This window comes from Mus caroli, unplaced genomic scaffold, assembly GCF_978045245.1.
Source record: "Mus caroli unplaced genomic scaffold, Mus_caroli_1 scaffold_16, whole genome shotgun sequence".
NCBI classification, from domain to species: domain Eukaryota; kingdom Metazoa; phylum Chordata; class Mammalia; order Rodentia; family Muridae; genus Mus; species Mus caroli.
The window spans coordinates 14,420,817-14,435,289 of NW_028227271.1; the positions used below are offsets into that span (position 1 = coordinate 14,420,817).

At 39.9% G+C, this 14,473-nt stretch overlaps 1 protein-coding gene across 1 annotated transcript in view; it reads left to right on the forward strand.

Annotated features, from left to right (window-relative positions):
- Positions 1–14,473, forward strand: part of Syt10 (synaptotagmin 10) — a 56,495-nt gene that overhangs the window by 12,337 nt on the left and 29,685 nt on the right. The window contains exon 2 of the mRNA XM_021183812.3: positions 1,964–2,321. Within this exon, the coding sequence (XP_021039471.1) occupies positions 1,964–2,321 (358 nt within the window). The remainder of the gene's footprint in view (positions 1–1,963; positions 2,322–14,473) is intronic.

A 14,473-nucleotide genomic window follows, 5' to 3' on the forward strand; every position in this document is an offset into this window, starting at 1 on the left:
GATTAGACGTGAGTTCTTAGTATGAGGCGTGATGACCACAGAAGCTAAGGGCCACTTACATTATTCCATGCTGTGCCTGTACACTGTGACCACAGCTCATCGCTGCTGGCTTCCATCACCTCCATTGACGGTAGTACTCTTGTAGAGAATGTCCCCATAAGGGTGTGCAGCCCACCCAAAAAAAGTCAGAAGTTATGCTCTTTCCTGGAGAGTAGATTATATACACAAACTTCTTAGAGTTCTTACAGTTTTCCTTAACCTATTCTGATTGCTATTGCAAAATCGTACTAACTAGGCAGCCTGTAAAGAACAGAACTGTGTTTCTCACAGTCTGCAGGCTGGGAGAGATTGAGTTGCTGGAATGGTAGGCTCCTGTCTGTAAGCACACCATAGCATCAGTAATAGTGTCAGGCCCTGGAGCCTCCCCTTGAGTTGGATCCCAATTTGGGCCAGTCACTGGACCTCCTTTCCCTCAGTCTCTTCTCCACTCTTTCGTCCCTGCAGTTCTTTTAGACAGGAACAATTCTGGGTCAGAGTTTTTGACTGTGGGATGGCAACCCCATCCCTCCACTTGATGCCCTGTCTTTCTACTGGAGGTAGACTCTTTGTTTTCTTTTACCACTGGTGAATACATAGGATATGAAAGTAAGAGATTTATTTTGTCTCATCTTTAAATTAAAGAATTAAAGTTCTAATCCATGCGTTTTGTATTGTATGAGGCCTATTCTTGGTTCATAGGTAGCAGCTATGTTCTGTAGCCTCATGTGGACAAAGGGCAAGAGAGCTCCCTCAGAGTTATCTGAAAGGACACTACAATCCCACTCATGAAAGCTCTCTCTGAGTGCTGCAGTCACCTTCTCAGAGGCTATGTCTCCTGTGTATTAGCAACCACTGCATTGTGACTAGAGATCTGAGAGAACAACTTGAGGAAAGAAATGATTTACTCTGTGTTTCAGTTCATTATGATGGGGCAAGAAGCAGACAACAAGAACATCAGCTCTCACCTGACTTTCTCTTTCCTATTTGTGTATCTGCATCTCTAGACAAAGAGACAGTGTCATTTACACTAGCACTCAGTGATTCTCAACCTGTGGGCCATGACCTCTTTGAGGGTTGAGGGTTGACCCTTTCACAGCAGCCTCATGTCAGATATACTGCATATGAGATATTCACATTATGATTCATAGCAAAATTACAGTTATGGGGTAACAACCAAATAATTTTATAAATGGGAGGGTGGGGAGTCCTCACAACATGAGGAACTACATTAAAGGGTCATGGCATTAGCAAGGTTGAGAACCACTGTTCTAGGTAATTCATTCTCCCTGAATTATTCCTGCCTGGAAATGCCTATAGACCTGCCTACCAGTGTGCCTTATCATCTCTTTGGTGGTCCCAAATTCGGGCAAAGTGATTAAAGTTAATGGTTATATCCTGTCATGGGAATTAGGATTTAAACATAAGAATTTTAAGAGGGAGTGGGCATTCAGATGATAACCAAATTCATTTATTAACTTACAATTTAAAATCACATGCGCATGAACTTAAATTTGCACAGGTACAAAATGATTAGAAAACAAGGTTTGAAAGTCTAATCATTAATTATAGCTTGGTGTTATTCTCACGTATGATACAGGGAGATAGTACTTGGTGCTATTCGCTGTATAGACCAGAGAAGGAGATCACTGAATCAGAGGAGCAAATGCTTTCTATCACATACAGCTTCAGAGTTCAACTGTCTGGCTTTGTAGCAGGAGGCAAGTTGGCAACTTTTACTTGCAAAACTCTTGAATCCCTTGTGGTCTGCGTGGATATGACATGTGTTCCCTGAATTCAGTTGATAATTCCTCATAGGATAAAACTTTTCAAGCAACCCCATTATGTTAATCATTTATGTCCCCTTTTCTGCTTTTGATTTATAATGTATATTGATAGTTCTCTCCACTGTGATTTCCCCCCCCAGATATTTCAGTCAGCCTGTTAGCGGTTGTTGTAAGCTTCTGTGGACTGGCCTTGCTGGTTGTCTCCCTTTTCGTCTTCTGGAAGTTGTGCTGGCCATGCTGGAAGAGCAAGCTTGTGGCCCCCAACCTCAGTGTCCTTCCACAAAGCATCTCAAGTGCTCCAACTGAAGTTTTTGAGACTGAAGAGAAAAAAGAAGTGGAAGAAAATGAAAAGCCAGCACCCAAAGCCATTGAGCCTGCAATAAAAATCAGCCACACATCCCCTGACATCCCAGCAGAAGTGCAGACAGCTTTAAAGGAGCACTTGATTAAACATGCTCGAGTGCAAAGGCAAACAACGGAGCCTACGTCTTCATCCCGGTAAGGAAGGATGGAGGGTGGGATCCTATGGGTGGGTGTGGTAAGGAAGGATCGAGGGTGGGATCCTATGGGTGTGTGTGAGAGTGAGGATGGAGAACAGAAGAAACGAGAAAAGTCAACAGCAGGAATGGAAGGAGGAAAAAGAAAGAAACAGGCAATAAGGAAACACTTAAGCACATAAGGCAATCAAGAGACAAAGGGTAGGACGCAGAAGGGGATGCAGATAGAAAGATCAAGGGCCAAGAAGCAGATGGGGTGGTGTATGAAAAGGATTTAGTTGTAATTGAGTCAAATCACACCAGTTATTTAACTCTTGCCCCTGAAACGTCATCAGCTCACAGTTGCCACTTGTAAGTTTTCAATTTAATTTTGTTAACTAACAAATAGTAATTGGAGTCATTGGAGAAAATGTATCATGGAAGTTGCATGTGTGTGTGTGTGTGTGTGTGTGTGTGTGTGTGTGCTCCACACATGCCACAACTACCTAGCTGCTCACAATAAAAGCAGAGGAGAGTGTTTGGTCTGCAGTTAGTTAGCACCTAAATTGTAAACCCAAACATGTTCTCTTAATCTGAGTCCCTATAGATGAAACTTTAATACTAGACAATTCTACAGGAGCCTACACTGACATAGGAATAGCATGTAGCACACACTTTTTCTGAAATGTGTTTCAGAGAGTTGAGTAAGAAACTGTTACCACTGACAAGTTTAACTTCAGGAGCAGGAACAAGGAATGCAGGTGGGCTAGCCTGCAGTGCTGGTTACAATTTACAAGCAAGCAACAGCTACTAGCTAGTGATTTGGAGAACATTTTTAGCCAGTGGCATTTATGGTCATTTAAAACTATCGACATGTGTGCTAGATGATCCCATATGCCTCCCCTGATTATTATGCTAATATCCCTGAAAATCACAAAGCAAGTTTTAAAAGGAACAGGTTCCCGCTGTCCACCAAGGATGTGTCCTGAGACCCCAGTGGATTCCTGAAAGCACCAAGTTCCATAAATGCTCTATTTTCTTACACGTACATACCTATAGCAAAGTGATAGCTATCAATGGTGGAATAGAATGATGGTAATTATAACTATGAATCTGGCCCCTTTGTCCCCAAGTATTGCATCTTATTATATATAATAGCTTTCTTGCTGTTGTGATATGCAAATGTATTCCCTCCAAGATACAAAAAAAAAGAAGAAGGAGAAGAAGGAGAAGGGGAAGGGGAAAAGTAAGGGGAAGGGGAAGAAGGGGAGGGGAAGAAGGAGGAGAAGGAGGAGGAGGAGGAGAAGGAGAAGGAGGAGGAGGAGAAGGAGAAGGAGAAGGAGAAGGAGAAGGAGAAGGAGAAGGAGAAGGAGAAGGAGAAGGAGAAGAAGAAGAAGAAGAAGAAGAAGAAGAAGAAGAAGAAGAAGAAGAAGAAGAAGAAGAAGAAGAAGAAGAGGAGGAGGAGGAGGAGGAGAAGAGGAGGAGGAGGAGAAGAGGAGGAGGAGGAGGAGAAGAGGAGGAGGAGGAGGAGGGGAGGAGGGGAGGAGGAGGAGAAGAGGAGGAGGAGGAGAGGAGGAGAGGAGGAGGAGGAGGAGGAGGAGAAGAGGAGGAGGAGGAGAGGAGGAGAGGAGGAGGAGAAGAGGAGGAGGAGAGGAGGAGGAGGAGGAGGAGGATGAGAGGAGGAGGAGAGGAGGAGGAGGAGAAGAGGAGGAGGAGGAGGAGAAGAGGAGGAGGAGGAGAAGAGGAGGAGGAGGAGGAGAAGAGGAGGAGGAGGAGGAGAGGAGGAGGAGGAGGAGAGGAGGAGGAGGAGAAGGAGAAGGAGAAGAAGAAGGAGAAGAAGAAGAAGAAGAAGAAGAAGAAGAAGAAGAAGAAGAAGAAGAAGAAGAAGAAGAAGAAGAAGAAGAAGAAGAAGAAGAAGAAGAAGAGGAGGAGGAGGAGGAGGAGGAGGAGGAGAAGAGGAGGAGGAGGAGAAAAGGGAAATGAATGATGCAGGCATTGGCACATCATGTTGGAGTTCTTCAGCAAAGCAACTTGAATGAACACATGGTGATACACAGGGCAGAGAATCTGATAACCAAGATGATATATTAGTGACTGTGGAGTTACATGGAGCACATAGATGTGAGGGTTAGTGAGAGAGCCACATCCCCTGGAGACAGAACAAAGTGACCGGTAATTCACCTCACCAGTCAGAACAATACTCATTTTTAAATTTATGAATTGTTTACCTTTGGAATTTTCCATTCGTTATTTCCAGCCCTAGGTTTGCCACTGGTAACCAAGACAACAGTTTGACAACGACCAGAGAACATAAGACAAGATAAGAGGAAATACTGTCCTAACAATCATGAATAGGTGACAGCATGGTGTTCAGAAATATTCAACTTTACCTGATAAGTCAATAAGTAAATTTACATAAGTAAATCTGAGTAGTGAAGATAATATATGCATTTTATTTCAGAAAACATCATAAAAGTGAAATTTTATCTCCAAAATATAAAGTAATATTAAAATATTCAAATAAAATTTAAAAATATTAAAGAAAGAACACCTGAATATCCCTAGTAAAGGGCAAATGAGAGACTAATGTATTGAACATAGGGGCTGGGCCCTGGAGACATAATGGCCTCTTTCAGTCAAGAGAAATAATTTTATTCTTGGATTTTTCAGTAATTATAGGCAAAAGAAAACCCACAGCAATTAAGTGAGAAAACTTCCTCTCTCACTCTTAGGAAACATAGAAGTGGGCTGCACACATCCGGTACTGCCTGACTGAAGGAGTACTGTGCAAGGCAGGGATTTGGTCGGAAGGGTGCTATTTCCTATGCCTACTGACATGCCCTTGTTTATAGGAGAGGTTGGGAAGATGGAAGTGTTGGATAACTTAGTTCCCTCCCTACTGTGCCTCCACTATCCTGCAGAAAAGATTAGTAATCATCTCTGTTCTTTATGAATTACCCAAAGCCCAAGGTGATTAATTATTTTTCCTGATACTAAGCAAGCTGCAAGGAATGAGCATTCGAATTTATCCAGATGGGTGGAACGTTTCCATTTCTAAATGTAATGTGCATTTTATACAAATAAAACTGACTTACAAAGTCAGCTAAAAGTAAGCAGTTTGGAGTTGAAAAATATCTTCCTGCTTATTCTGCTTAGTTAAAATCTAAAATTGGGTGTGGCTACTTTGCTGTGAATAATTATAGAGAGGACTCCAAATATGCTTGGCACTGGGATGGATGCCTTGTAGAAAATTCCAATGCTTCTATTCTCAAGAATCCTCCTCTACGTTGACCACTTCTGAGAAGAGGCGATTGCAGAGTTTTCTATGCAGTCACCTTGAACATGAAATAGAGATTACGTTATGATTAATCAAATTGTCCAGCTCAAGTGCCAATTTTGTCTGGCATTTGGCAAAATCAAAGCTACGCGCATATTCAGGCACACGTGTCCAAAATAAACCTAACTTAAATTTTCCTTTTTCTCATTAGTTCAGACAAGAGATGACATCATGCTCTTTCAAGTTTCAGTTATCCTTCTCTCCAGCGAGATAGCATTCGGACAAGTCTAGAAACTAGCAATGTTGCTGGACACAGGAAGGTTTTTTGACATGTGACCCCTCCAGCTGTCAGTCAAACTACTCAGATTCACTTTTGTATCCATTACCAGGATTCTCAGGTGCCATCTGTGTGTGTGTGTGTGTGTGTGTGTGTGTGTGTGTGTGTGTGTACTCTTCATTCACTCAAAACACTTAGATGTTTACTTCTAATCAGTCAATGTGTTCTGTATCCTATCCACTTGAAGACTCTGTAAAGAAGTGTCCATCATCTGATGCAGACTTCAACCTAAGTAATAATAAATGACACCTGTGTGGTGGAGAAGGTGAACTTCAGAGCACAGAGAGATTATTTCCTGAGTCATGAGGAAGTGAGGAGAGGCAAATGGGAGACCATAAATTTTCCATGGAGACTTAAGAGCATTTCACTGATGGAAACACGTGAAGTCATAGAACACAACGGAGTGCTAACAAGAGAGCCACTTGGTGGCAGTTAGAATTAAGGTACATGAGGCCTTAAAATCATGGCTGAGATGTTCAAAACTGTTCTTTCAAAACAATATGTTCAAGAGAAGCCACTTGTTTTCAGACATTAAATTCTCAAACTATAAGGACACATGACCTTCTTTTATGCCCTCCTATCTTCCAGAACCGTGTAGGGAGACACAGTGATTGTCAGAGGATGCTTTTGATTGCTTGATCATTGCTCCATTTCAGTTTATTCTGCCAGACATCAGGTGCTAAGGGGACATGGTACTCGTGTTAGAAGGAGGGTAGGGGTGATGTATTCACCGGATGAGTAGGAAAACCAATTTTCTGTTAATTCATTAACAGTGTGAAGATGAAATGAACAGTCACTGGCAAAATAATTAGTTTTAGATGCAGAATTACATAGGTTCATCACTGCTAAAGGATTCTAAAGGCTCATGAAATGACGAGAAAATATGAGAGAACTAATGGAACATGAATAAAAACAAGGAAATGTGTATAAGATAAATGATGGCTACATATTCTGATGGAATTAGCTATGAATGATTAAAAATCTATTCATGAAATGACCATGCACCGTTTCACAAAGAATAGTTCAATGTACCTTGTTATAGGGGAAATTAAAAATTATGTAAAACTGTAAGTCCTGAGTAATTTTATTTACTGTAAGGTTTTTTATTTATATAAATTAAATTCCTTCCAAAGGACAACAAACACTGAAATTATTCATCCCAGGAGGCTGTAAGGAATAGGAAAGAAGATAAAACAATAATAAAGGGAGCATTCAAAAAAAAAAAAAAAAAAAACAGTGTAACTCGCTAGGATGTCAGGAAGCAATGTTTGTCCAGAACCATAGACAATCATTGGCCTGAAAGTTCATGAGGCATGTGGTAATGAAGTCTGTGCAAATGTGCTCTTACAAAAGGGGTGTGTTTGGTATGTGCACAGGCTGCTTTTCTCAAGTGGGGTGCCTCCTTTGATCTAGGGTATACATAACACAACAACCAGAGAACAAATTTCTCAAGTGTGAAACTATTTTAGCTTTCTGGCACTAACAGTGTGTGTGTGTGTGTGTGTGTGTGTGTGTGTGTGTGTGTGTGTGTGTAGATATATATATATAGTATAGATAGCATGTATATACTATATATAATATATGTGCTGTATATACTATATATATACACTATATACTATACATACTATATGTCTAATATATATATATACATATGTATATATACTAATTTTAGGTTGACTGGATACTTTTTCTATATGACATAGATAAGTCCTGAAAGTCCCATGGTATTTGTCACAAGGACTCTGTCATAAATCATTTATAGGAACAGACATTTGTACAGTCCCATAATGCTTTTAATTAAAAGTATAAGAAGATGAATAATAATTTTTTTGATATTATGAATGTCACAGTCTAATTAAATACTGAAGAATGACAGACAGGAGAGACAGCAGATAATTCCAGTAGCCCAGGTGCTAAAATACATGGAGAGCAAAGGGTGCCAGATCAGATCAGATCAGATCAGGATTTCAACTGTTCTTCAAAACCTAGCTCATCTCACCCAAGAGATGGGTATGTGGTGGTCAGTAGACAGTCAAAAGAGTATTGCAATGTAAGGAAAAGCCTAAACTGCCATGCTGAGTACAGTAATTTAAGCCCAGAATAAGTTCAGTCGGAACACTTTTCAAGGTTCTAGAAATAATATAAACTTAGTCTAAGATTTGTTATATTGTTATATATTAGGTTATTGATAATTTTTTAAAAAGTTCTTCTTACTGTTTAATGTGATTGTGTCATTTACTATTCCTCTTCTTCCATCCATATCCTGTATCTCCCTCTACCTGCTCTGTGTGCGTGGATATTCCTAAACAGAAACACAGCCTTCTTTCTCTATGTAATGTTATGTGCTCCTAAACAGAAACACAGCCTGCTTAGTCTATGTACTGTTACATGTTTTCAGGGCTGACCATTTGGTATTGGATAAGCAGTTGGCATTCGCTTCCCTGGGATAGACTGTGTCCCTCGCTCTAAGCCTTCCCTAATAGCCTGTAGCTCTCTATGTCTGATTGAGGCCCACCAGGCTTCCCCCCAGCCCCCTTGGTGTATCTCTTGTTGCTCTCCTTCAACTCACATTCAGGCAGTTGTATTGATGAGACTTTATGAGTGTAGTAGCTTCTGGAATTTCTAGGAGACAATTTCTAGGAGACACAGGTGTACAACACACTCTCTAATCTCACTATCTCTTTGCACCCTCTTCCTCAGTGTTCCATGAGCTTTGAGTGCAGGGATGTTTTACAGACACATCGTTTGCAAATGGGCCCCACGTCAATGCATTTCGGTTGGTTGTGGGTCTCTGTAGTGGTCTCCCTATGTCACAAGAGGGGCTTCCTTGACGAGGGCTGAGAACTCCTGTGGATAGAAGGACAAATATTTAGAAATTAGTGAGCGATTTTGCTGGTTTGCTAATGTAGTTACAGGATCTCTAAGATTTAATGACTTCATTAGTCCTGAGTAAGTAGCTGGGTTTCCAGTACTAGGCATGGTTTGCCACTTGCTGAGTGGGTCTCGAGTCTTGAGGAATTGTTGATTACCTCAAGTATATCGCATTCATGAACCCTTAGAGTTGTCATGCGATGCTAGTCACTGTTGTGATTCACAAATGCCATTGGTTGCTGCTTCCTTCCTTTGGAAGCTTGCATGGGAACTTACAGTGTCATGAAAGCCATTCCTCAGGGAGGACATTCAAGTCAGATCCAGCTCAAGGCTGCTGGGCCCTGTGTCTGAAGAGCATGGTATCTTCAGCAATAAGGACACACCTTCCTCTGGAATGGGGGTGGAGGGACAGCCAAAGGCAATTACAGTATTCTACAATGTTGGGGGAATCTTTTGGACTACTCTGACTCAAAAGGGGGGGGGGTGATTCTCATGACAAGTATTGAGGCTTTTGTTAGATAGTCTTTGGTTCTTGGAAGGAGCATCGTCAGCCAAGATAGGGAAATTTAATTTAATGTCTGATGCACTAACTAACTTATACGTGATACTTACACCTCATTATAAGTATGTTTAGGTAGATGATAATTGTATTGTTCTTTATGACTTTTTTTTCAGACATCCTTACTCTTTTTTTTTCTCCTCCACCTTCTTTATCTCCTTCCTCTTCCTGAGTTAGAGCCCCACCCGTCTTCCCATTCCCCTTCTGATCACTTGTATTCTGTTTTCTATTGCTTCTGCACCCTGAGAATGGTCCCTTTTTTTCCCATTCCTGGGTTTTGTAGTTACTCCAGGATGTATTCTCACATCGGAAGACTTGGCGTTGGGAGCCTCGGATGAGCTAGGATGTGCAGGTTTGTCTTTCTGGGAGTGGATTAACTCGCTCAACAGCACCATTTTTCTAGTTCACCATCCATTGACCAGAAAATGTCATGGTCTCATTTTCCGTGTAGCCGAGTAGTATGCCATAATTTTTGTGTACCACATTTTCATTATCCATTTGTCTGCAGGAAGACATTTAGATTGTTCCAGTTCCCTAGCGATTGTGACTAGAGAGAACATCAGATAGCATTGCTGAGCAAGCATCTATGGTGTAGAATGCCAAATCCTTTACACATGGTCCAATGGGTGGCAAGTTGGATCATATGGTAGGTTTGTTTTTAGCTTTTTTGAGAATTTTCTGCACTGATTTCCAGAGTGGCAGTACCAGTTCACATCCTTTCCCCCCCCCCCGCCCCCGCCAAACAGTGAATGGAGGTCATTTTCATCACTTCTGTTCCCCACCACAAAAATCCCTTCCAGTGTTTGTTGTCAGTTGTTTTGTTGATCTTGAGTAAATGAAATCTCAAAGTTATTTTGATTTTCATTTTTCTAATTGGTTTTCTTCTCCTCCTCCTCCTCATCGTCATCCTTGTCCTTCTTCCCTCTCCTTCTCCTCTTTCTTCCTTCTTCCTCCTTCCTCCTCCTCCCCCCTTCTTCTCCCTTCTTTTGAGCCCCAGGCTCATGATTCATCTGTTTTATGACTCCTTCTCTATTTCTCTCTGTCTTTCTCTCTCTGTCTCTCTGTCTCTCTGTCTCTCTCTGTCTCTCTCTGTCTCTGTCTGTCTCTGTCTCTGTCTCTCTCTCTCTCTCTCTGTGTGTGTGTGTGTGTGTGTGTGTGTGTGTGTGTGTGTGTGTGTGTGTGTGTGTGTGTGTGTTAGCCCTCTGAATATTCTGGAAGTGAATTGTGTCAGATGTGTTGTTCTCTCATTTGGTGTACTTCATCTTCACCTGGTTAGTTTTTTTTTTTAATCTGTAGAAAAGCATTTTAGTTTTATAAAGTCCCACTTGTTGATTTTTGGCCTTATATCTTGGGCAAGGTGTGAGTCCTCATCATAATGTCCTTTCCTGAACCTCTATCATGTAGGCACTGCCTATGGTTTCTTCTAGCAGTTTCCGTGTTACAGGCTTGACGTTTAGGGCTTTGATGCATTTGTAACTAGTTTTTGTGCAAGTTGAGAGATATGGGTCTAATTTCATTCTTCAGCATGTGAACATCCAGTTTCCGTAGAACCATTTTCTGAAGATATATTCTTTACTTTGCCTTATGTTTTTTTTTGGGGGGGGGGTTGTCAAATAGTAAGTGCCTGAGGTTATCTGTACTTACGTTTGGGTCTTCAATTTCATTCTATTGATCTATATGTCTGTTTTGTGCCAGTAACATATTGTTTTATTACTATGGCTCTGTAATATATAGCTTGTGTCTTTTGATAAAAGAACTGAGACCATTAATATTTAAAGTTATTGAAGTGTGTGTATTAATTGTAATCATATTGTTGGGTTTTGGTGGTTGTGTTTCTGTTTTCAGTAGTACTGTGTTTTTAATAATTATGACTTTGCATTTCTTTCCACAATGTCTACAATGCTCTTTCCTCTTTTCAGCCTGAAATATTGCTTCCCATGTTATCTTTATGTTTAGCTTGTAAATAATTTTTAGGTTGTTTATGTCATGGAAAGTTTTTCTTTTTCCTTCAATAATGAGAGATGATTTTGCTAGATACATGAATCAAGCATGGCCATCATGGTCTTTCAGGTCTTGGAATGCTCTGTTCCAGACTCTTCCTCTTTTCCAAGTTTCCACTGGGAAACCCTCCATTCTTCTGATGAGTTTTCCTTTACATGTGCATTTTCCTTACATTTTCTCTCTTGCAGCTTTCAATACACATTTCTTTTGTTCTGTATACTTAGTATTTTAACTGTGATAGACCACAAGGATCTTTTTTTTTTTCTTCTGGTTTTGTCTATTCAGTGTTTTGTGTGCTTCTTCTATCTGTATGTGTATGTTTTTTCCTTAGTTTGGGGAAGTTTTCTTCTATGATATCATTGAGGGTATGCTCTATGTAGTTGGCTTGAGTTTCTTCTCTCTTGTCTATGCCTATAATCTAACGCTTTGGTCTTTTTATGGAGTTCTACCTTTCCATATGTTTCTTCTTAGCGATTTGATCTTTTTTCCCTATTCCTCACTTATTCAGCACAGATCTTCTACTTTATCTTTGAGTCCTGATAGTCTATCTTATGCCTGATTCATTCTTCCTGTAAGGCTTTCCTTTGATGTTTGCCCTTCTATTCATACCTATGAACTTGAATTATGATTTGGCCTGGCTTGATTATGGTTATCTCCTGGATCTTCATTCTTGGAATTATATATATATAATTATTATATAATATAATTATATAATATATATAACTATATAATATAATTGTATATATAATTATATTATATATATATATTATTTTACAGGAGCCCATAATTGAGAGATTTCAGACATTTTAATAAGACTGAACTTTTTAAATGTTTTAATTTTTAAATACTGTGGGACTTCTAATTCTATGTGTGCTTTATATTGTGAAATTAGCATTAATATGAGATCATAGGGTTGAACAAGAGAGGAATGTTTACCATAGAATGCAGATGTATCTGTGTGCCAGGTCGACAAGGAGTCAAATGTCATGTTTGCTTTTTGGTAAACTTGACACAAATTAGAGTTATCTTGGAAGAGGAACTTCAATCCCTCAAATGCCTCCATCCAGACTACCTGCAGCAAGCCTAAGGAATTCTCTTGATTAGTGATCAGAGTGGTAGGGTCCATCTTTCTGGGGGATGCATCTCCTGAGAAGGTGGTCCTGGGTTGTATTAAAAAGTAAACTAAGCAATCCATTAGAAGCAAGCCAGTAAACAGCATCCCACCATGGTTTCTGTTCCATTCCTGCCTCCAAGTTCCTGCATCAAATTCCTGCCCTGGATTACCTCAGTAACAGAGTGTTCCTGAGAAGTTAAGTTGAAACAAACCCTTTTCTCCCCATATTTTATCACAATAGAGGACAACAGCCAATCCCTTCCGGCTGTAACATACCGTCACCTGTTGCTAAGTCTTGTTATCCTTCATAACAAATGCTCCTTTCCAATTCTACATCACTAATTCTGTCTACATGATGATAAGTGTTCAGCCTGTCTCAATGGAACATAGAAAAAATGGGAGATATTGATCAGACATGTGCTCAAAGTTGGAGCTGAGGAATAGTTTCCAGTTAATAATGAGATAGAATCAAACTGTTTGCATAATGGTGATTAAGATACAAAACATCCCTTCAGGAGAGTAGTTCATTGAATTTAGAGAGTAGACTTGGAGGAGAAACATGTTTATAGTGGCATTTAGAATGAAACTTCCAACGTGTTAAGGAACCAGGAGACTAATACAGAGTTTCAAGGGAATGATTTGACTATCAACCCAGAGTTAATAACAGAAGGTTACCATGAAGAGGTGCTTAGCTGACAAGTCACTGAAGTGGCATTTATTTCTGAACTGTGGTAATGTTCTTGCAGACAAGAACAATGGAATATTCCAGGCCAAGACACAATAGAATAAGAGATGGGGAGAAAGTATCAGCAACCACCTGAGAAGTCTGGGACAGGTTTCTTTCAAACAGTAAGTGTAGAGGACATCTGTACACTTGGTAACTTATGCAGTTAGCCTCTTTGTAAGACAACCGGGGTCCAGTTGTTGTCCTCTAAGGCCCTGCCCTTCTCCCAGAGCACTTGCACGGGTCTCCAGAAGTCTGAATGGGAAAAGATGCAGTGGTTCGAATTTTCAGTGTTTGAACACTCACTCATCAGTCATTCCAAGAGAAAAGGGGGAAGAGGGAGAAGCTGAGTGTTGTCATGGTGACAGTTCAACATTGTAGCCATGAATGCTTTTGTTAACCTACTCGCTGAACTGACTCGGAATGTGCACCATTTACCCTGTAATTAGGGCACTGCTCCTTGAATAAAAAAGTAACACTAGAGTTTTTATTCCTCTAGAAGGGGCTCGGTAGAAGTGAGTCCTATTAGACGCTTCACAACCATACACATCACGTTCCGAGGCACAAAGAAGACGTGTCTAAGTTTGGAGAGAAAAAAGGAGGATTAAGATATTATATTTGAAAGTCTTTGAAAATATAAAATAAGCTTAGGACATTCAATAATTAACTTCTTTCAGGTTCTGTTCATATGAATCAAAATTGTTGGCCAAGTGAAGTGATTTTAATAAAAATATCCATTGTTGCTGAATGAACTCTCTCAAGAAGCTAAGGCTTGCCCCATTATGTAGTGATTAGCTCTCGGCTTGCAAATTAGATTATAGTGGGCCACTTTAATACTTCAGAACAGCAATGGAGCCTATGGGAAATATTTCCTCCTATCTTATAAATTATCGCTGACCTTATTCTGAATATAGTTTAGGCTGCTGGGTCTTTTATTTTGGAATAAGTTTACGGTCAATATTCATTACATTGTATGTCTAATAAATTATAATAGGATGGGTCTAAGAAGACAGATTGCTTCAAGATTTACAGTCTTGAAGTTTTAGTGAAGAATTGTGTGTGTGTGTGTGTGTGTGTGTGTGTGTGTGTGTGTGTGTTATTTTCAGTTACAGAATCTGAAATGGTGAGTTTTAAGTTAACTGTAGTTTTAACTAGTAGCTATTTTTATCAGACCTAAGATGTCTAGTATATTTCTTTCTATAAAAATAATTTTTCAATTATGGTTCAAAATTTGATTTAGTCATTATTATTATATAATATAGCACAAATTATTACAATATTTTGTTGCTGT